General features: G+C 46.3%; 1 protein-coding gene across 1 annotated transcript in view; it reads left to right on the forward strand.

The window, feature by feature from the left end:
• Window positions 1–494: 494 nt before the first annotated feature.
• The window catches only part of cyp27a3 (cytochrome P450 family 27 subfamily A member 3), a 71875-nt gene continuing 46105 nt past the window's right edge, over window positions 495–26264 (forward strand). Inside the window, exons 1-3 of the mRNA XM_078552648.1 lie at window positions 495–913; window positions 10688–10878; window positions 20041–20240. Of these exons, the coding sequence (XP_078408774.1) occupies window positions 587–913; window positions 10688–10878; window positions 20041–20240 (718 nt within the window). The 5' untranslated portion in view covers window positions 495–586. The remainder of the gene's footprint in view (window positions 914–10687; window positions 10879–20040; window positions 20241–26264) is intronic.

A 26264-nucleotide genomic window follows, 5' to 3' on the forward strand; every position in this document is an offset into this window, starting at 1 on the left:
ACTCTCCTCTCGCACTGTTTTAAATGCTATCCCTCTCTCCTCTCGCACTGTTTTTATTGTTGTCCCCACTCTCCATCGCACTGATTTAAATGTTGTCCCCACTTTCCTCTCGCACTGTTTTAAATGGATTCCCCACTTTCCTCTCGCACTGTTTTAAATGGATTCCCCACTTTCCTCTCGCACTGTTTTAAATGTTGTCCCCACTCGCCTCTCGCACTGTTTTCAATGGATTCCCCACTCTCCCCTCGCACTGTTTTCAATGGATTCCCCACTCTTCTCTCGCTATGTTTTAAATGTTGTCCCCACTCTCCTCTCGCACTGTTTTATATATTGTCCCCACTCTCCTCTCGCACTGTTTTAAATGTTGTCCCCACTCACCTCTCGCACTGCTTTAAATTTTTTCCCTCTCTCCTCTCGCGCTGTTTTAAATGTTGTCCCTATCTCCTCTCTCACTGTTTTAAACGGTGTCTAATTTCTCTCTCTGAGCGAAAAACATTGCATTGAGTTTGTGGCGTTTACCAATTGGCAACTTGTTTCCGTGTTGGGTGAGGCTCAGGTTTTGCTGGTTCACTGGCTGATGAACTGAATGGGACGTCATCTAAACCAGTTGAGCCGCTGCAGCCTTCAGACTCGGTTAGGTTTAGTTGTAACAGTGCAAAAAAAGAAGAGTATGTCTCTACGGCTGTGTCTCCCTCCCACTGGGAAGCGGTTGCTCCCCGGAATTCGGATGCTTCCCCCGCTATCTCGATGCAAGTCGGGCGTAAGACCAGCGGTGGTCGCGGCTCTCAATCCCCAGACTGACCGACCGACCGCGGATTTGAAAACCGTTCGGGATCTTCCTGTGCAGGGTCTGTTTTCTACCTTCTACTGGTACTTTGTGAAAGGATACCAAAACAAAACCCATGAGCTTCAGGTAAGGAATTGTTCATTTGAAGCTCGCTGGCTAGTTCGTCACTGAAAGTGGGACTTTGCTCAATGCACAGCAATAACTGCTTTTTCATAACATCATTAAACAAAGAAAGCCTTTGCACCGATTCTTTGAACAGAGCTTTTTAATTAGACTCCATTCTTTCTCCATAGCCCTGTAATGTTTGTCTCCTTTTAAATACAAATCTAATTCTCTCTTGAAAGTGATGTATCAAATATGAGAGACTGTGGTTATGTAATGCAGAGACCTGGGCTAACCCAGCGGACCTGACCTCAAATTCCAGCCTGGCAGTTTGAGAATTTTTTGGGGGAGGTGGTAGTGATGGTGGTGGTGTGAGGGGTTGGGTTTGGCAGGGATGTGCCCATTTAGTTTAAAGGGGAATAAGGTGCAAGGAGTGAGAGTGTTGGATAGTACAAGAATGAGTGAAGGAACTAACACCATATTTGATATGAGCAGACGAAGGGAGGATACAATTAAGGGATACAAGGACATGTTTACGATGCGTGTATGTTATTCAAGGGATGTGTGGCTTCGCTGGCTGGGCCAGCATTTATTGCTCTTCCCTAATTTCTCTTGAGAAGGTGGTGGTGAGCTGCTTTCTTGAACCGCTGCAGTCCATGTAGTGTAGGTGTACCCACAATGCTGTTTGGGCCTTTCTGCTTTTATTTTAACCCAAGGCGGGTGGGAATTTTCCTGACTTCCGTTGCCTGTGTCGATGCTGAAAATCCAGGCCAGCGTTTCAAATTGAATGATTTCTTCAGAAGGCATCCGCAGTATTTTTCTTTTATTTTGCTTTTATGATAATGAACCGAGTTACATATAAGATCAGTGATTAAAACACACTTTTAAATCATGTCAGAAACCAACGATGCATAAACCAAAAATATTGCTTTGAGTTTGTAATGTTTGTCAACTGGCAACTTGCAGAGTGTTGGGTCAGGTGTCCCACTCCTCTCTCACTGTTTAAATTGTGTCACACTCCATGAAACCATAAGACATAGGAGCAGAAGTAGGCCACTTCAACACAAAAACAGAAACAGAAATACCTGGAAAAACTCAGCAGGTCTGGGGCAGCATCGGCGGAGGAGAGCACGGTTAACGTTTCGAGTCCTCATGACTCTTCAACAGAACTAAGTAAAAATAGGAAAAGGGTGAAATATAAGCTGCTTTAAGGGGGGGGGAGGGGGTGGAGTTGGTTGTTGGGACAAGCAGCCAGTAACAGGTCGAGATAACCAAAAGATGTCACAGACAAAAGAACAAAGAGGTTTTGAAGGTGGTGATATTATTTAAAGGAATGTGCTAATTAAGAGTAGAAAGCAGGACAAAGTACAGATAGCTCTAGTGGGGGTGGGGGAATGCTAAAAGGTAGAGATAAACAATGGGTGGAAATACATTTAAAAATAATGGAAATAGGTGGGAAAAGAAAAATCTATATAAATTATTGGAAAAAACAAAAAGGAGGGGGAAGAAATGGAAAGGAGGTGGGGATGGAGGAGAGAGTTCAAGATCTAAAATTGTTGAACTCAATATTCAGTCCGGAAGGCTGTAAAGTGCCTTGTCGGAAGATGAGGTGCTGTTCCTCCAGTTTGCGTTGAGCTTCACTGGAGCAATGCAGCAAGCCAAGGACAGACATGTGGGCATGAGAGCAGGGTGGAGTGTTGAAATGGCAAGCGACAGGGAAGTCTGGGTAACGCTTGCGGACAGACCGAAGGTGTTCTGCAAAGCGGTTACCCAGTCTGTGTTTGGTCTCTCCAGTGTAGAGGAAACCGCATTGGGAGCAACGAATGCAGTAGACTAAGTTGAGGGAAGTGCAAGTGAAAAGCTGCTTCACTTGAAAGGAGTATTTGGGCCCTTGGATGGTGAGGAGAGAGGAAGTGAAGGGGCAAGTGTTGCATCTTCTGCGGTTGCATGGGAAGGTGCCGTGGGAGGGGGTTGAGGAGTAGGGGTTGATGGAGGAGTGGACCAGGGTGACACAGAGGGAATGATCCTTACGGAATGCCGCCAGGGGGGTGAAGGGAAGATGTGTTTGGTGGTGGCATCATGCTGGAGTTGGTGGAAATGGCGGAGGATGATCCTTTGATTGCGGAGGCTGGTGGGGTGATAAGTGAGGACAAGGGGGACCCTATCATGTTTCTGGGAGGGAGGAGAAGGCGTGAGGACGGATGCGCAGGAGATGGGCTGGACACAGTTGAGGGCCCTATCAACCACCATGGGTGGAAAACCTTGGTTAAGGAAGAAGGAGGAGATGTCAGAGGAACTGTTTTTGAAAGTGGCATCATCAGAACAGATGCGACGGAGGCGAAGGAACTGAGAGAATGGGATGAAGTCCTTACAGGAAGCGGGGTGTGAGGAGCTGTAGTCGAGGTAGCTGTGGGAGTTGGTAGGCTTGTAATGGATATTGGTGGACAGTCTATCACCAGAAATTGAGACAGAGAGGTCAAGCAAGGGAAGGGAAGTGTCAGAGATGGACCATGTGAAAATGATGGAGGGGTGGAGATTGGAAGCAAAATTAATAAATTTTTCTAGGTCCCAACGAGAGCATGAAGCAGCACCAAAGTAATCATCGATGTACCGGAGAAAGAGTTGTGGGAGGGGGCCGGAGAAGGACTGGAACAAGGAATGTTCCACATACCCCATAAAGAGACAGGCATAGCTGGGACCCATGCGGGTACCCATAGCCACACCTTTTATTTGGAGGAAGTGGGAGGAGTTAAAGGAGAAATTGTTCAGTGTGAGAACAAGTTCAGCCAGACGGAGGAGAGAAGTGGTGGATGGGGATTGTTCGGGCATCCGCCACTACTCCTTCTGGTGGGGCAGGCTCGAGGGGCTGAATTGCCTACTCCTGCTCCTAGTTCTTATGTTCTTTGATTTTTAAGGAGGAGGTGGTTCAAGTACAGGCTAGGTACATTCCAACAAGGGGGAAAGGTAGGGGAACCAAAGCCAGGGCTCCTTTGATGAAAAGGGAGACAGAGAATGTAATGAAATAAAAAAAAAGATGTATGATACAGGTCAGGTGAATTCTTCAAGCAAGAGCCAGGTCAAATACAATAGGTTGAGAGGAGAAGTGAAGAGGAAAGTAAGACGGGCAAAGAGAAAATATGAAAAGTGAATGGCAGTTAACATTAAAGGGAGCCCAAAAATCTTTTATCGGCTTGTGAATATTAAGCAGGTAGTAAGAAGTGGGATGGGGACAATTAGGATTGAAGAGGATGAAATGTGCTTAACAGTGCCAGGCAAGGTTAGGATACTTAATAAGTACTTTGTATTGGTGTTTCCCAAAGAAGAGGATGCTGACAAAATCTTGGTAAAAATGGAGATGGTAGAGGTAAGGGATGGGGTGAAAATTGAAAGGAAGGATGTACTGGAGGTTGCTGAGAGTGGATAAGCCAAAGGAAGTGGGGGTAGAGATATCAGAGGGGCTTGCCATAATCTTCCAATTGTCTCTACATACAGGGAAGGTGCCAGAGATTTGGAGAGTGGCAAATGTGAACTGGAAATGGAATAAGGACAGTACCAATACTTGCAGACCAGTCAGTTTAACATCTGTGGTGGTAAGATTTTAGAAACAATAATCAGAAAAAAATCAACAGACATTTGGAGAGGTTTGAGTTAATTAAAGATAGCCAGCACGAGCTTGTAAAAGGCAGATTCTGCTTAACTGGGCTATATTCAATATTTGGTGAGGGCTGAAGGGAATGTGGTGAATATTGTTCATCTGGATTTTCAGAAAGTATTTGACAAAGTGCCACATAAAAGGCTGGTTAACAAAACTGAGGCTCACAGAATAGGAGGGTCAGTATCAGCTTGGATAAAAAATTGGCTTTAAGGATAGAAAACAGTGAGTTGTGGTAAATGGTTGTTCTTTCTCCCAGAGTGTCATTGGTGTGTGGAATTCTCTTCCCCAGAAAGTAGTGGAGGCTGAGTCTTTACATTTACTCAAGGCTGAGTTAGACAGACTTTTGGTGGGCACAAGAGTAAAGGTTTATGGGGGGGAGCAGACAGGAACACAGAGCTGAGATGACAGTCAGATCAGCCATGATCTTATTGAATGGTGGGGTAGGCTCGAAGGGCCAAATGGCCTACTCCTGTTCCTATGTTCAGACTAGTCAGTGGTGTTTCTGGAATTTCAGTGCTGGGAGCAGTTTTTTAATATTTTTAAATGACTTGGATATAACTTGAGTAAAATTTGAAATTTTCCCCATGATACCTAACTTGGAGGAATGGTAAACAGTGAGGCTGATACTAACCAACTGCAACAGGGCAAAGATAGGCTAGCAAAATAGGTAGAGAAGCAGCAGATGGAATTTACGAACATAGGAATTAGGAGCAGGAGTAGGCCATTAAGCCCTTTGAGCCTGTTCTGCCATTGAATAAGATCATGGTTGATCTGATTGTGATTGTGAATTTCCAAAATTTTCAATGCATCTACAAAATCAGCAGCCCTTCCTTTAAGGCCCTAGGATGAAGTCTATCTGGACTTGGGGACTTGTCAGTTTTTAGTTCTAATAATTTTCTCAGTACCCTTTCACTGGTGAATGTAATTGTTTTAAGCTCCACCTTGCCTCTCATCTCTTGATTCACAATTGTTTTTCTGGGATGTCATTCTGGACGCAAAATATCTGTTCAATTCATCGCCATTTCCTTATCTTCCATTATTAGTTCCCCCGATTCACACTCTAGAGGACCAATGCTCACCTTGCTTATTCTTTTCCTTTTTAATTTAATACGGAGAAATGTAACACATGCATTTTAGCAGATGGGAGAGGGAGAAAGTGACTGTGGTGCTCAATTTTTACCAATAGCTTCTTTCAAGGCTCCACAGGTGATGTGTGTGAAGACTTGCGGGATCCCACACACAAGTGCATCCAGGAGGTCAGGGACGCCATCTTTACAAAGTCACAGAACTTTGTGCATTTCCCCTGGGATCAGGAAAACCAGGAAGCAAGAGTGCTGGGATTTGCGCAGGCCTCAGGCTTTCCACAGGTGCAGGGTGCCATCGACTGCACTCATGTGATGCTTAGATCTCCGTGGCAACACGCAGTCTACTACGAAGGGCTTCCAATCGCTGAATGTTCAGTTGGTGTGCGTCCACCACAAATGCATCCTACAGGTCTGCGCACGGTTCCCATGGAGCATCCACGACTCCTACATCCTTAGCAAGTCTCAAACCCCTGACATATTCCAGGGCCCAAAAGAGGCTGCAGGGATGGCTTCTCGGGAACAAGGGCCACCCACAGAGGACATGGCTGATGATGCCCGTGCAGCGACCTCAGGCTGCAGCTATAACGAAGCTCGTGCCGCAACCCAGACTTTGGTGGAGCAAGCAATAGGCATTTTGAAAACGAGGCTCCAGTGCCTTGACAGGTCTGGTGGAGCACTGCAATACAGACCCCAGAGGATGTTATGCATCATCGTCGCTTTCTGCGTGCTCCACAACCTGGCGCTGCAAGGGCGGGAGGAGCTGGCTGAGGGGGAGATAGAGGATTTGCACGTATCCTCTGATGAGGAGGATGTCAAGGAGATGATGGTGATGAAGTCCTCGAAGGCGAGGATGCTGGCGATGAGACCATCGCACTGGCCAGATGAGGCGCGCAGCTCGGGAGGCCCTCATAGCCGCAAGATTCATGGAGGATGATGACGAGATGCAGTGAGGACAGTCCTGACACCATCACCTTCAATTTGTGAATGTTTGACTCCTATGTGGCTGATGGAAGCGCACAAACCCTCAGTGCTCAGGTTCATGTCATAGAGACGTAGTGGAGGCCGTAATAGGCACTAGATTCCAGGAGAAGGATTATGATGACATGCAGTGAGGGCACTCCATAGATCTTCACATTGCCTCTGAATGTCTGACTCCTGTCTGGCTGAGGGAAGCTCGCTTGTGCTCTGTGATCAAGGTCATATCATGGAGACGCAGCCATGAAACTTTAAATGCACCTGATCCTTTGTCAGCCTTCAGCACTTGAGTACAGCGTCACTAGTCCAGATGCTGAAGAAATGGGGACCAGCCCCACCTAAAACATGCTGAGAGCACGCAGAGAGAATGACGGAACTCTGTGATGCCTGCCCACTGCATTCTGGCAGTAATAATGAGCACCATCGAGGTGTAGGCATCAATGAGTGTGAAGCCGGATCATCACTTTGGTCCAAAGGTTACACACTGCACAGGAAAGAGGCCCTGGACTGAGACACCTGCCTTTATATGATGTAGGAACCAAGGTTTCACATCTGAGTGACACGAGCACTCCTCATCATAACAAAGAGCCATAGGCAAGGAGACATTTTTGGAAGCTTATTTACAATAGTGAACATTATGTACAAGTGATTAACACCCGTGCCCAGGCTATGCAACAACATCATCTTAACCTTCCTAAACCTGCTGCTACATCTTGGTGCTCCCCTGACATCCATAGCGGAGGTAGAGGCATCCTGCTGACTGCTCGCCTTGTCTATGATGATCTTGGTGAGCATCTTCTGGAGGGCCCCGGCCTACTTTCGGGGTCACGCTGTGTGGCAGTGGCACCCTCCTTGGCCTGCGGAGCTGGAGCTGCTGGGGTCACAGGAAGAGGGGATTTGGATGGGCCAAACACTCCCGTAGTCACCCGAGTGACTGGCCCCCGGGTGTGCACCTGTTGATCCTCCTCCCAAGGGACCCTGGCTGACCACATGAGGAGAAGGGGAAGCTGGAGTGAGATCGAGCTGCTCCGCACCCCTCTCGCACATACACTGTTGGCGGCCAACTATGACGTCAGCGAGGGAGTTTTAGTCTGCGCAGCAATGCAGGAGCGATGTCCTTGGTGCGTTGGCATGCTGGCACTATCACCTCAGACTGAAGGCAGTTGGACTCCTCCATCGTGCCTTGCAATCTGAGAAGTGCAGCGGACATCCCTTCCTGATGTCCCTGAGCTTGCCTTTGCAGCTCCAGCAACTGTGACGTGACCGAGTCCAGAGGCTCCTTACTTGTCTCGGACTCAGCAGATTTTTGGCCTCCAGCAGTCCTCAAGAGTGCTGGAGACCTGGGAACTCCCTGCAGCCGCCTGCAGTGGATCAGACAGAGTGCGATGTGCTCACCAGCTTGTGACCCCAAGGCTACTCTAGAACTAGGTTCCACCAAAGAATGTGTCTCTGCGCTGGTGGAGGGTGTGGGTGGCGCTGTGATGGGTTTTCAATTAAGGCGTCATGACATTCTTCTTCTGAGGTGTCTTCGGGCTTGAGTCGAGCACTTGGCTCATGGACCCCCCCTTGGTTGCTTCCCAGATGTGCCTCCTCAAACAAGGAGAGATAATTAGGGCATGGCAGGGGAGGCGGAACAGGGGAACTCACAGCATGGTTGTCTGATGGATTTTGCGCTGCTGGATCCTTACTTGGCTGAGCACCGCCAACCTCACCGTCAGCACAAGAATGATCCAGATCGCCATCGGCCAGCTGGATGGCTTTATTTTCAAAGTCCGTGAGTACCTTGATTTCAGGCGTTCCTCTACAGGTCTGCGACCGCTCCATTTGTTGTGTGCCAGCTTGTCCTGCATGAAGACAGATGGAGAGAGAGTAAGCAGGACATTTGCCAGGCCAGATGATAAATAGAAAAGAAGCGTCATACGGACTCGAAACATTAATTCTATTTTTCTCTCCACAGATGCTGTTAGACCTGCTCAGTTTTTCCAGCATTTTCTGTCTTTGTTTCAGACGATAAGTGTGCCTGGCATGTGTGGATGGGATGAGGACATGATCTGCAGGGAAGATGAAGGTGTGTACGAGAGTGAATGGTGATGTCCCTTGAACTGGCAGCAAGTGAGATCCTTATGGGATTTGTGATGAGTTTGAAAGTTGAGAGTGATGAGAAGAGTGATTTACCCTGGTGGAACAGAGGAGATCATTCATCCTCTTTTGGCACTGGGTGGCTGGCCTCTTTTGCAGGGCATTGGTGTTGGCTACCGTTGCCACTGCCTACCACGCTGGATTGGTGACCTTGATTGCTGGTCTTCGCCCAGACCAGGGGTAGAGGACTTCATGGTAGGCCTTCACTGCATCCAGTCGGCACCTGAGGGAGGAACCTCTCAATTTGAATGCCGCACGTTTCCTCCCTTTAGCAGCCATAACTTCGCAGTAGTTTCCGAAACCTTAGAGAGTGCTAGCTCTGTGCAGGGGCGCCCTTTAAATATGGCGCCTGGGTTACTGAAGGCCTGAGGTGACGGTAGGGCAGGCGAATCAGAGGTCACCCTGCCAGCAATCTGACGTGTCTCCCGGGAATGCATTATTACTGAGGCAGGGAATCCTGGGAATGTGATGATATGACGCGAAAACCCACCATTGCGGCCGGCAGGTAAAACATCTGTTTTCCCACCCGTTACCGCACTTTGTGTAAATCTGGGACGATTCCACCTGTTAACTCTGTTTCTCTCTCCAGAGATACTGCCAGACCTGCAGAATGTTTTCTGTGTTTATTTTTGATATGACTGAACTGGTCATAAGATCATACATCGCATGTGTCCAAATTTATGTTATTATAGAACCATGGAATCTTGCACTTCAGAATGAGGCCATTCAGCCCACTGTGCCTGTGTTGGCTCTTTGAGATATCCAATTAGTATGACACTTTTACTCTTTACCCATAGCCCTATAAAATTTTCCTTTTCCAATTTTTAATTATCTACTTTCTTTTGAAAGTTATTATTGAATCTTCTCCCACTAGGCAGTGCATTCTAGATTATAACAACTCAGTGTTAAAAAAATTCTCCTCATCTCCCTCCTGATTTCAGTGACAATGTTTGTTTTGTGATGGCTCTTGTCATAAATGTTGTTCCTCCTTTGCTCCCATGGTTCTGCTCTTCTGCCATGACATTGTCAGAACTGCCACCTTCTCTGAACTTTAGAAGAATGAGAGGTGACCTCATTGAAACACATGAGATTTTGTGAGGACATTGTCACATTTCTGTTTGAAGAGGGTATTTCCTCCTATCCAGCAACTACCACATAGGCCAGTTGAAGAGGTGAAACTACAATCCCCGATCACACAGTGACCACAGAGACTCAGGCTTCCTTTCACCGGTTTATTCAAGCATATGCAAGGGAGCGGCAATCATTCCTGAAAATGACCCAGCTCCCAGATTGATTACATTTCACTACTTTTGTACTTTTTCTTATCAGAATACATTTGAATATATCCAATCGGTAACTGACACATGGGTACCATGTTAAAATTATCCTATTGAGTACATAAACATGTGAGTTTGCTAACCAATTATTCTAAAGGCTGTATACATAATTATATTATCCAATCAAAATTAAAACATGTACACAAAGACCTTGATTCTCATAACTCAGAACTGTTTGTGTTTCATCAAAGCCCCCTCTTGTCTTTGTATGTCCTCCCATATCTAAGCTAAACCATCTGCCCCATCCCTATCTGAGAGAGGAGTATACCTAAACTAACTTTATGTTATGTTTTATCTCCTGTCCAGCTCTCAAGGCTTCAACGTATCGTTGCACCACTGGAATGGTTCTGCCTGCGCTTAGACATTAGCTCGTCTCTTGAAACTGTGTAAATCACGCAAAACTCAAAAGTCCCTTTGTGTGCAATGTCCATCTGTTTACCCGCAGCTGTCAATAGGTTTAGCACCCACGGTTGATTGGAGATTTTAAATGTGTTCAGTAAATTCTTACTGTGTGTTGATGTTACAGTGACTCACTGTCAAAATATTGAGAGAAATTTCAGAACAAATTACTATTTTCTGTCTGATTTTTTTTTTGTCTCATTTGTAGATTTTGCAAAAGAAGATGTTTGGCCCCATTTGGAAGTCCAAAGTCGGTCACTTCAGTGTCATCAATGTGGCCAGCGCTGATTTGATTGAGCAGATTTTGAGACAGGAGGGTAAATATCCCTTGCGAGCCTACATGCCACACTGGCGGGCATACAGAGAGCTGCGAGGGCAGGCTTACGGACCACTTTGTGAGTGAGTATTGTGGGAACCATGCAACACTACCATTAAGGGTCCATTTGTTTAATGGATGAAGGTTTATCAGTTGTAAAAATATCGGAGATGGGGGAGGATGAAAGCTGTCTGGTTGAGAGTCAAGAATTATTCAGTTAGCTGACAAAACGTTTGTCACTTTTCAATGGGCCGTTCCAGTAGGAAAGGTGTGGGAGGTGTGCTGCAAGTAGGGATGCATTGGGTAAGCATTGGTGGGAGTGGAGGGGTGGGGAGGTTGAGGCAGGAAGTTACATGATGAAAGTTTCAGGAAGTACGGTGGTGTCCCCAAAAGGTCCATATTAGAAACACTGCTCTTTTTGCATAGGAATACATTATATGGGATAGGCCATTTGGCTCTTTCAATCCGTGCCAGTGTTTATGCTCCACTCAAGCCTCTTCCCATCTTTACTCATTTAAATCTATCATCGTAACCATCTGTTCCCTTCTCCCCAGTGTACATGTGTGGTTTGCACTTCAATGCATCCATGCTGTTCACTTCAACCACACCCTGTGATGACGTGTTCCACATTCTCAGCATTCTTTGGGTAAAGAAGTTTCTTCTGAATTCCCTATTGGATTTAGGAACATAGAAACACAGGAACATAGGAGTAGGGGTAGGCCATTCGACACATCGAGCCTGCTCTGTCATTCAAACAGAGTGTGGCTGATCGTCTATCTCAACACCATTTTCCCCCATTATCCCCATGTCTCTTGATGTCATTAGGACCCAAAAATCTATTGATTTCGGTCCCGAATATGCACAGTGATTGAGTTTCCTCAGCCCTCGGGTAGAGAATTCTAAAGATTCAGCACTCTGAGTGAAGAAATTCCTCCTCATCTCAGTCTTAAATGGCCTGTCCCTTATTCTGAGACTGTGCGCCCTAGTTATAAACACATGAACAAGGAGTAGGAAGGAGTAGGCCATTCAACCCCTCGAGCCTGCTCCATCATTTAATAAGATCATGGCTGATCTGATAGTAACCTGAAATCTGCATCCCACCTACCCCTGATAACCTATCACCCCCTTGCTTACCAAGAATCTATCCACCTCTGCCTTAAAAATATTCAAAGACCCTGTTTCCACCACCTTTTCAGGAAGAGAGTTCCAAAGATTCACGACCCCCTGAGTGAAAAATTTCGCCTCATTTCTGTTTTAAATGGGCGACCCCTTATTTTTAAACAGTGACCACCAGCCAAGGGATTCTATTCACATGAACTCTGTCACGAACTGCAAGAATTTCGTAAGTTTCAATGCGATCGCCTCTGTTATGACCGACGTTGTTGGTAAAGCGGAGTTATTTAAAAATCCCAGAGGGAAACTTTAAACAACTGTCATAACATTTTAAGTGTTATGTTTGCAATACGACTCTAAATTCAGACCACCAGTTCTTGAGGTTTTACATTAAACTAAAGGAAACATTTTATTAAGTTACACAGGTTAAAATATATATACACATGGCTACAAATTACTACTATCATAACTTTTAACAAATTCCCAAACTAATCTCCATTAAGGCAACAGCAACCCATAAATTTAACCAAACATCAGGCAAAGCATTTTCACCGTACGAATTCAAAATGAGGTTCTTTCATTTTGGTTGCTGTGTAGCCAGTTGGAGGCTTGCAGCTGCCTTTTGATCTCACATTGCCTCTGCTCTGCACACCCGAAAACTGCTGAAGTTATATCTACCACCGCCCATTGAATGTTAATTCTCATTGTATCAACAACCTCCGAACTAAACCTCTCTAACAATGAAACCCCTTTCATAGTACCATCTTTATTAGTAATATAAACATATTGCTTGGTAGCTGCTAGAAAGGCGTCAGGTTTCACCCCACTTCTTGAATGCTTTAATCAAAAAATGCAAATACACGCTAGTTCTCTGTTTACATCTCAAACTAGTACACATCAAAGTACCCAGACTAGCTCGGGCGTGAAAAAAGTTGTTTTACCCACCAGCTGCAATGGTGAGTTTTCGCGCCGTGTTGTCCCATTCACAGCGCGTTCTGCCTCGTTAATAATGCGTTCACGGGAAACGTGATGGATCGCTGGCGGGGAAGCACCTGATTCACCTGCCCTGCCAACACCTCAGGTTTTCAATAATCTGGATGCCATATTAAAAGGGTGCCCCTGCACAGAGCTAGCACTGTCTTAAGGGATTGAAAGCTGCTGGAATGTCAAGGCTGCCAAAGGAGGAAACATGCTGCCCCTAAATTTAGTAAGGCCTCACTTGAGCACCTACTTGTTGCACTGGAGGCCCACCGTGAAGTCCCCTACCCCCGCTCTGGGTGAAGATCAGCAAGCAAGGTCACCAATCCAGCATGGAAACTGCTGGTCAGCACCAATGCCTTGCAAAAGAGGACAGCCACCCAGTGCCGAAAGAGGTCATCACAGACAGGGCGTAGCAGTCAGCAGGCTGCCTCCACCTCTACTGTGGATGTCGGGGGAGCACCAAGATGTAGCAGCAGGGTTAGGAAGATCAAGAAGATGTCGTTGCACGGCCTGGGCACGGGTGTTAATCACTTGTACATAATGTTTACTATTGTGAATAAACTCCCAAGAATGTCTCCCCGCCTATGGTTTCTTGTTATGATGAGCTGTGTTCATGTTATTCAGATGTGAAATCTTGGTTCCTGCTCAAGATAAAGACAAGTGTCTCAGTCCAGGGCCTCTTGCCTGTGCAGTGTGTAACATTCAAACCAAAGTGATAGTCTGGCTTCCCACTCACTGGACACATTAATGATGTCTGCACCTTGTTATTGCTGCCGGAATGTTATGGGCAGGCATCACAGAGTTCTGTCATTCTCTCTGTGTGCTCTCAGCACCTTTGAGGTGGGGCTGGCCCCCCATTTCTTCAGCATCTGTGACTGGTGACGCTGTGCTCCCTGAAGGAGACAGGTGCTGAAGGATGATAAAGCATCAGATGCATTTAAAGTTTCACGGCTGTTTCTCCATGGCAAGCGAGCTGCCCTCAGCCAGACAGGAGCCAGACATTCACAGAGGCAATGTGAAGATCTAGGAAGTGTCCTCACTGTATGTCGTCATCATCCTCCTGGAATCTAGTGACTATTAGGGCCTCTGTTGCGTGTCTATGACATGAGCCTGAGCACTGATGATATGTGCACTGCCATCAGCCACACAGGAGTGAAACGTTCACAGATGCAAGGTGAGGATGTCAGGACTGTCCTCACTGCATCCCATTCTCATCCTCCTGGAATCTTGTGGCTATGAATGTCTCCTGAGCGTGCCTGCCTCGTCTGGCCAGTGTGATGGCCTTATCGCCGGCATCCTTGCTTTCGAGGGCCTCATCACCGTCATCCCCTTCGACATCCTCGTTGTCGGAGGATACGTGCAGCTCTTCCATCTTCCAGCCGGGTCCTCCCACTGTTGTAGCGCCAGGTTGTGTAGCATGCAACAAGCTCCGATGATACGCGACACCCACGACAGGTTGTATTGCAGTCCTCAACCGGACCTGTCGAGGCCCGGGAACCTCATTTTCAAAACGCCTATCATTTGCTCCACCAAAATGTGGGTCACAGCGTGAGCCTCGTTATATCATCGCTCTGCTGAGTCCAAGGCCGCTGCACGGGCACATCCTCACATCAGTCACATCCTCTGTGGGTAGCCCTTGTCCCTGAGGAGCCAACACTGCAGCTTCTGTGGACCCTGGAAGATGTCAGGGATCTAAGACCTGCTAAGGATGTAGGAGTTGTGGACGCTCCCTGGGAATCGTGCGCAGACCTGTAGGAAGCGTTTGTGGTTGCAAACCAGCTGAACATCCAGCGAGTGGAAGCCCTTGTAGTTGACTTAGTTAACTGCTTGTTGCCATGGAGATCTAAGCGTCATGTGATTGCAGCCGATTGCACCCTGACCCTGTGGAAAACCAGAGTTCTGCGCTATTCCCTGCACTCTTGCTTGCTGGCTTGCCTGATTCTGGGCAAAATGCACAAAGTTCTGTGCCTTCGCCAAGATGGCACCTGTGACCTCCTCGATACACTCCTGGAGGCTTGCGAGATCCTGCACTGGTCACCTGTGGAGCCTTGGAAGGAGCCACTGGCATAAAAATTGAGCACTGTGGTCACTCTCACTGACACTGCCAGTGGATGACCTCCATGTCCCCATGGCTTCAAATCCTGCAGCAGGTGGCACATGTGGCCGACTAGTTCCCTAGATATGCACAATCCTTGGCAACGTTGGTTCTCAGTCATCTGTAGGAATGACAGGCACTGTCTATAGACCCACCCTGGGTCTAGCAAAGTGCCTATGAGCGACAGCTCGCTGTGGATCTTCAGATGTGTGCGCAGCAGACCCTGCGCCTCTTCATCTTGCGCTCCTCCCTTTGCTGAGCCAAGCGCCTCCGCCACTCTTCTCTTCTTCTCTGCTCCCTGGAGGACATGAGGCATGCCGAGAAATCACCACGCTCCATGGTCCTGATGCTCTCCTCCTGCAGGATCAAAGAGAGAGATCCGTGGGTTAACATAGGTGTCCTAAGAATCTCTCCTCGTTATGTCTGAAAACTCCTTCCCACATGCAGGAGAGTGATGGCCCACCACATGGATGGCCATTGTATAGTGCGCTCGTTGGCTGTCTGAAACCCCGCCCTCCACATTTCTCCACTTGACTGATTGGCGGCAGCTTCGGCCGCTGGACTGCATTCTGTGCTCTCATTCTTCTAAACTGCCCTGCAAGGCTGCGCTGTTAGCTTGAACCATGATGGATACTGGTCCGATCCTTAATAAAGACATTGCAAGGGGCTGTGAGCATCTCCAGCACTGACTGTGCCATGGCCACCTTTCGCAAGGGGATTTTACAACTTGCTCAGCTGGCCAATTGCTTTACTGTCCGCTAAAATGCACATTCATGTTCAGTCTGTGCCCAAGGGGTGAAAATTTCTGGAGCATTTCGTGGGACTTTCATGCTTTTGTGTTGCTTGAGTGGGCAGCAAAGCTTCAGAGGCCTGATTCCAAGCACGTCAATGGAGTTGCAGCTGAACGGTCTCAGCTGCGGAAGAATGCTCGCTTCTGACAAGCTTTTCCAAGTGTGTGGCCTCTTCTCTCACCCCCACCCCTTGCTGTCTACCCTATCTAGGCCCCTTATAATTTTGTACACCTCAGTTAGGTCACCCCCTCAGCCTCCTCTGTTCTAAGGAAAACAACCCCAGCCTATCCAAGCTTTCCTCATAGCTGCAATTTTCAAGCCCTGGCAGCATTTTTATAAATCTCCTCTGTACTCCCTCCCGAGCAATTATGACCTTCCTGTAATGTGATGATTCATGTACTAGTCTACAGAGTTAGAGAGGGAATATGGAGAACTGGAATCCTATATAACCTCTGAGAGAACTGAGAACAAAGCCGGGTGTTTGGTGAAACTATCACAACGCTTATCTCTCTGAACCACAGATAGGGGCAAAGACTTCAGGGGGAGATGTAGGTTAGTGTAAATAGTATTTATGGGAGACAGAGACTTGGGGGAGAGGCAGTATAAAAGGTTAATATTAAATATGTAGTCTACATTATCAGTGACATAAGATCACATGATAACAGAGCAAGGTAAAAGAGAGTTCTATGTAGAGCCTCGTGCTGAGTCTGGATTTCACATAGTTAGTATAATGTTCAATAAAAGGTAGAGTTTACCAATAACCTTGCCTACTGTGGTATTTGTAAATCAAGACCATTAACAACCCCACCTAAGACCCACAATAATGATAACAGATACTGAATCCTTGTCTCTGCAAATAGAGCGATAGAATACAAAAGCAAGGAAGTTATTTGGGCATCACACTGTAGGAAGGATGTTAAGGCTTTGGAGAGGGTACGGGGGAGATTTACTACTGGTACCAGGGTTTTGAGGGATTACAGTTAAGTGGATCGACTGGAGAAACTGGGATTGTCCTCCTTAGAGCAGAAAAGGCCTAGATATAGATCAAGGTGTTCAAAATCATGAATATGGTTTTTATAAAGTGAGTGAGGAGAAACTGTTTCTGGTGATAGATGGCCCAGTAACCAGAGGACACAGTTTTAAAGTAATTGGCAAAAAATTCGGAGATAACATGAGGAAATAATATGTTTTATGCAGAATCGTTACAATTTGGAATGCATTGCCGCTTTCAAGAGGAAATTGGATAAATAGTAGAAAAAGGGAAAAGAATTGCTGGGATACAGAGAAAGTGCAGAATAATGGAACTAATTAGATTCCCCTTTCAAAGAGTGACCTACTTCTCTGTGCTGTATTAGCCTTTGATTCTATGAATGCATCCAAACATTTGGCAACCCTATTCTGGCTATTTGCCCACCCAGTTCAGCATTGGTTCAAGTCGAGACTTGAAATCTATATTTGATCCAAGCAACTTGTCACTGTGCATTTGGAGAATTTGTTGATCAGTGGGTTAAACTTACTGCGGCATAAGTAACAATTACATAACAAATTCATCTGAAAACCTTCTGTATTAACAAAGAGAATGTCACATTTAGTATTTTCAAAGGTAAATGTTGAGCATGCAGATCTCACATGAGCAGTTTGTATATTCTAGTTTCAGCCCATTGGTCGGTGCTTACCAAATTTTTTCCTGGTGTGACCTTATTTTAATGCCTCAGACTTTGTGTGACCCCAGAATTAAAACTTGAGGGACACAAGAGCTGTTAATGCCGGGTGGAAGGCTTCAGTTACTGAGGGTTTCTCCACCAAAACAAACACGCCTATGTTTTTACAGGCTTTATTTGTAGCAGCAACTGGGCCTCAGAGAGCAGCCCATTAGGCCACACCCACCAGAAACTTCTTTATCCCGAGAGTGATTAGAATATGGAGCTCACGACCACAGGAAATATTTCAGATGGATTGAATAGATACATCTAAGGGGAAGCTAGAGGAGGGAGAAAGGAATAGAAAGTTCTGCTGATAGGGGGAGATGAAGAGAGATGGGAGGATGTTCACAAGAAGCATGAGCACCGACATTGACCAGTTGGGCTGAATGACCTGTTTCTGTGCTGCACATTCGAGATAATCTCAGGTTCTGTAATTGAAGTCCCCCTCATCCTGTCTGCAATTTGAATGCATGGTATGGAGCAGGGGGCTGGATTTGAGTCTGCCATTGGCATATTAGAAGGTGGGGGGCTGGTAAGATAAAGCAGGTAGCTTTCTTTTGCCTTTTTGCCAACCCTGACCTGTTCCCCATATTATGGTGGGCGAGAAAGGCCCTTAAATGACAAATTAATGGTCACCGATGGGCCTCATTGCTCCTCTGCTGCTATTTTACATGCGGCAGGGGAAGGTGGAGGTAAGGCAGGTAGCCCGCCACCTGTATTGTGCGGGCTGCTGATGGGCAGGAAGCCGGGGGTTGGGGGGGGTGGCACCTCCTTTTGGGGGGATCCATCGGAAGTATGCCCCTTCTTTAACCCTACCTCCCTAGCCTTTAAAACCCAGCTGCCTCACCTCCCTGACCATCACCCTGCCTATCACTCTCCTCCCCCCACCTCCCTCACCACCACCCTGCCCACCTCTCACTGAGATATGCCAGCCAGGGCTGTCCAAAATCCCTGATTAACCTCTGAGCCCAGGCTCCATGACACTTCTTCTTTGGGGACTGTTTGTAATCCCATGAGTGGCCACTGTTCAATTCTGGCACTGCTGAGAGTATAGGGCTTCTGGCCAAATGAATTGACCGGCAGCTCTTTAGGGTGGGACTTCCTCCTGCAATGTCGATAAGACGTGAAAAGAAATCCAAAACTATCTATCAAAAATTTATTGTTTTTAGCTATTTTCAAAATGGACTTTCTGCTGAAACAAAAAGATGGCTGCCACAAGTCACATGCCCACAGGATTGGCCCTTCGTTCTGGAAGCTAGCAACAGAAGTTACAAGAACAAAAGAATCCTCCTCATCATCGTGGAACCTCACACCCAATTGTTAAGGACATTGTAATCATGAAACCAGGGGACTCACAGAGCAAAACCCATTATGCCTTCAGAGTAGTTAATTGATCCATCTCATACCTGGGACTGCCCAGGCCCATTTGAAAAGAGGATCATTGAGGGGATAATGGAGGTCATTTGCATCTTGATAAGCTTACTGCTCTAGCAGAGTCAGAGGGTCTGCCTAGACAATGGCTTCCTAACACAAGAACCTCATTATGGATAGCAACTCTTTCAAAAGTTAATGGCTGGGACATTATCAATCCTGATACCAAAAGTCAGTTCCAGTCAATAGGTAAACATCCCTTTTGACATCATTGTGGGGAAAGAAGGTCACATGACTCATGACCATTTTGAAACCCCTATATTCCTTAGAGAACTGAGAAACCCTCAGACTGTTGTTTTAACATCAACTGGAAAGGACTCCAGCAGCCCGCCTGAGCAAGCAGCCAACCAGTTACCACCTCGCAACTCCTCAAAGCCTGTTTGATTTTAAAAACCTCTGATCATTACCTGCCAAGTGGTCTAAGCACAGAAAGCCCATCGTGTTGCAGTGTCACTCGTTTCCAAGATTTTTGTGTTGTCTCCAACCCGAATTTTATCTGGACTGAACCCCACCGTGAAGAAAACACTCTCTGGGCTTTGGCTTCTCGGACTCTGAAAATCATATGAACTAATATTCATTTCTGTGGTTCTTTTACTGCTGCTGCCTATAGTTGTAAATCTTTCTCTTTTCTATCCCCCGTTACTCTGTGCGTGTGTGTGTGTGTGTGTGTGTGTGTGTGCACACGCTGTTGTGAACACTAACCCCCCCTGCCCCCACCCCAACCCTGCAATTTGAAAGTGAATAATGTAACCTTCTGAGTTAATCATAATGAGTTTGCTGCGAGTCATTAGTAAATTGGTTCACACAAACAGGGATTGGGGAAACACGCCAGAGCCCACTTTAAAAATACTTCAAAAGCACCTCTGCTTGTGGACAGACGGGAAGAGGATAAAGAAGTTCAGTTTCTGTCTCTCCTGTCCATGACGCTCCCCTGGGCGGAAGTCTGACTCTGAATCGATTAAGGCTGCTCCCACTGTAATATCACTGTGGAGCAGCCACATTCGGAGTCAGCGGGCTCAAGACTGACTTTTCTGTCAGGGGGGTGGAGGTGGTTGAGAGGAATAATTCTGCACGTAAAATCCACCCCAGGGCATAGCCAGTGGCTTACTCCTCTTATTCTTCCCGTTTCAGATATGGTGAAGACTGGAAACGCCTGCGGAGCATTTTGAACCCCAAGATGTTGAAGCCGAAAGAAGTGTCCAGTTATTCTCCCGCCATCAGCGCGGTGGTGACTGACTTTGTGAAGAAGATTCGGTGGCTGAGAGAAAACCAAGGAGGAGGGGTGATGGTGAACGATGTGTCCAGTGAACTGTACAAATTTGCATTTGAAGGTATCACCTTTAAATCTTAAAAAACAGAAGGAAGCCATTAGGTCCATTGCGCCTGTGAATGAATGATCCAATTAGTGCCAGTCTCTTGACCTTTCCCAATAGCCCTGCAACTTTCTCCCTCGAGTATTCATCTAATTGTTTTTTTTTAAAGTTATGATTGAATCTGCCCCCATCTTCCCATCAGGCAATGCATTCCAGATTATAACGCCTCGTTGTGTTTAAAAATGTCTCCTCAGTCTCACATCTGACTCTTTTGCTGACAGTCTTAAAGTTGGGTCCTCTGCTGACCGGCCAACAAGTTTTCCCTAACTTACTCTTTCACAGGTTTAAGTACCTCTGTTGAGTCACCCATTACCCCTCTTTACTGAGAAGTCTGTGTCACTCAAGATCATCCCTGTTCCCCTTCAAAACTACTTTTTAAGTGAAGATTTTGTCATCTGTGCTGAAATCTCCTTCATGGTTTGGTATTAAAAATGTTTTTATTGATATTGCTCTTGTGAAGATTTGGGGACGTTTTGCTATGTTAAAGACACTATACAAAAGCAAGTCGTTGTTGCTTTCTGACCCTCCTGCCAGTGGAAATAGTTTCTCCCTCTGCACTCTATCAAAACCACTGCTAATTTTGAACACCTACTTTAAATCTCCCCTTAAATCCTGTGCTGACAATCTCAGCTTCTCCAGTCTTTCCTTAAAACTGAAATTTTTCAGTGTGATTTGGACAAGCTGAGTGAGCGGGCAAATGCATGGCAGGTGCAGTATAATGTGGACAAATGTGAGGTTATCCACTTTGGTAGCAAAAACAGGAAGGCAGATTATTATCTGAATGGCTATAAATTGAGAGAGTGGAATATTAAACGAGACTTGGGTGTCCTCGTACACCAGTCACTGAAGGTAAGCATGCAGGTGCAGCAGGCGGTAAAGAAGGAAAATGGTTTGTTGGCCTTCATAGCGAGAAGATTCGAGTACAGGAGCAGGGATGTCTTGCTGCCATTATACAGGGCCTTGGTGAGACCACACCTGGAATATTGTGTGCAGTTTTGGTCTCCTTATCTGAGGAAGGATGTTCTTGCTATAGAGGGAGTGCAGCGAAGGTTTACCAGACTGATTCCTGGGATGGCGGGATTGACATATGAGGAGAGATTGAGTCGGTTAGGATTATATTCGCTGGAGTTCAGAAGAATGAGGGGGGGATCTCATAGAAACCTATAAAAATCTAACAGGACTAGGCAGGGTAGATGCAGGAAGGGTGTTCCCGATGGTGAGGGAGTCCAGAACCAGGGGTCACAGTCTGAGGATACGGGGTAGACCATTTAGGACTGAGATGAGGAGAAATTTCTTCACCCAGAGAGTGGTGAGCATGTGGAATTTGCTACCACAGAAAGTAGTTGAGGCCAAAACATTGTATGTTTTCTAGAAGGAGCTAGATATAGCTCTTGGGGAGAAAGCGGGAGCAGGCTATTGAGTTGGATGAAAAGTCATGATCAAAATGAATGGCGGAGCAGGCTCGAAGGTCCAAATGGCCTGCTCCTTTTTCTATGTTTCTGTGTTTCTATGAAATGACTCATCCCTGGTACCATTCTAAAAAATCTTGTGATTCATGGTACAGAGGGATCTGGATGTCCTGTTTTGTGAATCACAAAAGTTAGAATGCAGGTAGAGCAAATGAGTAGGCAGGCAAATGGAATGGTGGTGTTTATTGCCAGAGAAATGGAATATAAAAGTAGGGAAGTTTTACTGCAGCTGTACAGGCCCTTGGTGAGACCACATTTGGAATACTATGTACAGTTTTGGTCTCCTTATTTGAAAAAAGATATAACTACATTAGAAGCAGTTCAGGGAAGGTTCACTTGACTCATTTCTGGGAAGGAGGACTTTTTTTTATCTATTCTTACATAGGATGTGGCCTTCACTGGCGAGGCCAGCATTTGTTACCCATTTCTAATTGCCCTTGAACTGACTGGCTTGCTAGGCCATTTCAGAGGGCAGTTAAGACGTAAGAACCTTACGAAGAAAGGTTGAACAGGTTGGGCCTGTACCCAATGGAGCTTAGAAGAATGAGAAATGATCTTGTTGAAACATATAAAATCCTGAGGGGACTTGACAGAGTGGATACCAGGAGGATGTTTCCTACTCGGAGGGGGCGGGGTGGAGATTAGAATTATGGGCACTCTTTCAAAATAAGAGGCCTCCCTTTTAAGACAGAAATGAGGAGAATTTTGTTCTTTGAGGGTTCTTAGTCTGTGCAATTCTCTTCATCAGGAAACAATGTAGGCAAGGTCATTGAATTTATTCAAGGCTGAGTTAGACAGATTTTTGATAGACAAGGGAGTCAAGGATTATTGGGCCATACAAGAAAGTGGATTTGAGACCACAATCAGATCAGTCATGATCTTATTGAATGGTGGAACAGGCTCAAACGGCCAAATGGCCTACTCTAGGTTCACTAGATCGCTCCCTAGGGTGAGGGGGGTTGTCCTGTGATGAGAGGCTGAGCAAACTGGGCTTAAATTCTCTGGAGCTCAGAAGATTGAGAGGTGATTTCATTGAAACCTGCAAAGTTCTGAAGGTGCTTGATAGGGTAGACACTGAGAGATTGTTTCCACTGGCCGGGGAATCTAAAACACGGGGGCACAGTCTCAGGATAAGGGGCTAATCATTTATGACTGAAATGAGGAGAAATTACTTCACTCAAAGGGTTGAGAGTCTTTGGAATTCTCTACCCATAGGGTTGTGGATGCTCCATCGTTGAATATATTTAAGGCTGGGATTTTTGGTCTGTCGAGGAATTAAGGGATATGGGGAATGGGCGGGAAAATGGAGTTGAAACCCAAGATCAGCCATTATTGTATTGAATAGTGGAGCAGGCTCGACAGGCTGCGTGGTCAACTCCTGCACCTATTTCTCGTGTTCCTGCTCCTATGTTCCTCAATCTCTTCCTCACCTTCTCCAAGGCCTTGACACTGCCACTAAAGTGTGGTGCTCAAAGTTGACCGGGGAGATGATGGCATAGTGGTATTGTCGCTGGACTAGTAATTCAGAGACCCAGTGTAATGCTCTGGGGACCTGAGTTTGAATCCCACCACGGCAGATGGTGGAATTTGAATTCAATAAAAATCTGGAATTAGGAGTCTGATGATGACCATGAAACCATTGTCGATTATTATATTAAAAAAAAGCTACCTGGTTCACTAATGCCCTTTTATCTTTCGTCCTGAGCTGGTCTGGCCTACAATGTGGTTGACTTTTAAATGCCCTCTGAAATGGCCTAGCAACACACTCAGTTGTAACGAACTGCTACAAAGTCACAAAAAAGAATGAAATCAGATGGAACACCAAGCATCAACCTAGGCACCGGAAACGACAACTGTCGACCCTGCAAAGTCCCCCTTACTAGCGTCTGGGGGCTAGTGCCAAAATTGGGAGAGCTGTCTCATATAGTCACACTCTCAGAATCGCATCTTACAGATAATGTCCCAGGCATCACCATCACCATCCCTGGGTATGAACTGTCCCGCCGGCAGGACAGACCCGACAGACCCAGCAGAGGTGGTGGCACAGCGTATGTGTGTTGGGAGGGAGTTGCCCTGGGAGTCCTCAACGTTGACTCCGGACCCCATCTCATGGCATCAGGTCAAACATGGGCAAGAAAACCTCCTGATCACCACGTACTGCCCTCCCTCAGCTGACGAATCATTGCTCCTCCATGTAGAACACCAATTGGAGGAAGCACTGAGGGTGGCAAGGGCGCAGAATGTGCCCTGGGTGGGGACTTCGATGTCCATCACCAAGAGTGAATCAGTAGCACCACCACAAACCGAGCTTGCCGAGTCGTAAAGGATATAGCTGCTAGACTGGGTCTGTGGCAGGTGGTGAGGGAACCAAAAAGAGGGAAAAACACACTTGACCTCATCCTCACCAACTTGCCTGCTGCAGATGCATCTGTCCAAGACAATATCGGTAGGACTGACCACTGCACAGTCGTTGTGCAGACGATGTCCCGCCTTCACATTAAGGATACCCTCCATCATGATGTGTGGAACTAACACCGTGCTAAATGGAATAGATTTCAAACAGATCTAGCAACTCAAGACTGGGCATCCATGAGGCGCTGTGGGCCATCAGCAGAATTGTACTCGAACACAATCTGTAACCTCATGACCAGGCATATCCCCCACTCTACCATTACCTTCAAGCCGGGGATCAGGTCAGAGCAGGTCAGAGGCTAGGAATCCTGTGACACGTAACTCACCTCCTGACTCCCCAAAGCCTGACCACCATCTACAAGGCACAAGTCAGGAGTGTGATGGAATACTCCCCGAAAAGACAGCTCACCACCACATTCTCAAGGGCAATTAGGGATGAGCAATAAATGCTGGCCCAACCAGCGAAGCCCACATCCCAGAAATACATTTTTTAAAAACCATCTGGAGACTAACCAGTGATTTCTAAAGGTTTAGCATAACTTCTTTGCTTCCTTCCATTTCTTTGCAGATTTGAATGTTTTTTTTTGCACTCTAAATCTCAAAACTGGCGTTCAAACATATTTGTAACAAGGATAAAGTTATAATGAACACTTTGTACCTTCTGATAACTGTCAATAACTTAAATAATTGTTATGAAAATTAAAGTTATACACTTCAATAAAAGGCCATCAGTGTCAACCAATCAGCTCAGTTAATAGCTGAGACTGAAGGCTGTCCATAAGACCATAAGATATAGGAGCAGAAATTAGGCCATTTGGCCCATCAAGTCTGCTCCGCCATTCAATCATGGCTGATACGTTTCTCAACTCAATTCTCCCGCCTTCTCCCCGTAACCTTTGATCCCCTTACCAATCAAGAACCTATCTATCTCGGTCTTAAAAACACTCAATGACCTGACCTCCACAGCCTTCTGTGGCAATGAATTCCATAGATTCACTACTCTCTGGCTAAAGAAGTTTCTCCTCATCTCTGTTCTAAAATGTCTTCCCTTTACTCTGAGGCTGTACCCTCGGGTCTTAGTCTCTCCTACTAATAGAAACATCTTCCCCACGTCCACTCTATCCAGGCCTTTCAGTATTCTGTAAGTTTCAATCAGATCCCCCCTCATCCTTCTAAACTCCATCGAGTATAGACCCAGAGTCCTCAAACGTTCCTCATATGTTAAGCCTTTCATTCCTGGGATCATTCTCGTGAACCTCCTCTGGACCCTCTCCAGGGCCAGCACATCTTTCCTGAGATATGGGGCCCAAAATTGCTCACAATATTCTAAATGTGGTCTGACCAGAGCCTTATAAAGCCTCAGCAGCACATCCCTGCTTTTATATTCTAGTCCTCTCAAAATAAATGCCAACATTGCATTTGCCTTCCTAACTACTGACTCAACCTGCAAGTTAACCTTAAGAGAATCCTGGACTAGGACTCCCAAGCCCCTTTGCACTCCAGATTTCTGAATTCTCTCCCCATTTAGAAAATAGTCTATACCTCTATTCTTCCTACCAGAGTGCATGACCTCAAACTTCCCCACGTTGTATTCCATCTGCCACTTCTTTGTCCATTCTCCTAACCTGTCTAAATCCTTCTGCAGCCTCCTTGCCTCCTCAATACTACCTGTCCCTCTACCTATCTTTGTATCATCTGCAAACTTAGCCAGGATGCCCTCAGTTCCTTCATCTAGATCATTAATGTATAAAGTGAAAAGTTGTGGTCCCAACACTGACCCCTGTGGAACTCCACTAGTCACCGGCCACTATCCTGAGAAGGACCCCCTTATCCCCACTCTCTGCCTCCTGCCAGACAGCTAATCTTCTATCCATGCTAGTACCTTGCCTCTAACACCCTGGGCTCTTATCTTACTGAGCAGCCTCCTGTGCGGCACCTTATCAAAGGCCTTCTGGAAGTCCAAGTAGATAACATCCATTGGCTCTCCTTTGTCTAACCTACTCGTTACCTCCTCGAAGAATTCTAACAGATTTGTCAGGCATGATCTCCCCTTGATGAAACCATGCTGACTTTGCCCAATTTTACCATGCACTTCCAAGTA

The sequence above is a fragment of the Cetorhinus maximus genome, chromosome 11, assembly GCF_964194155.1.
Source record: "Cetorhinus maximus chromosome 11, sCetMax3.hap1.1, whole genome shotgun sequence".
Classification (NCBI taxonomy): Eukaryota; Metazoa; Chordata; class Chondrichthyes; order Lamniformes; family Cetorhinidae; genus Cetorhinus; species Cetorhinus maximus.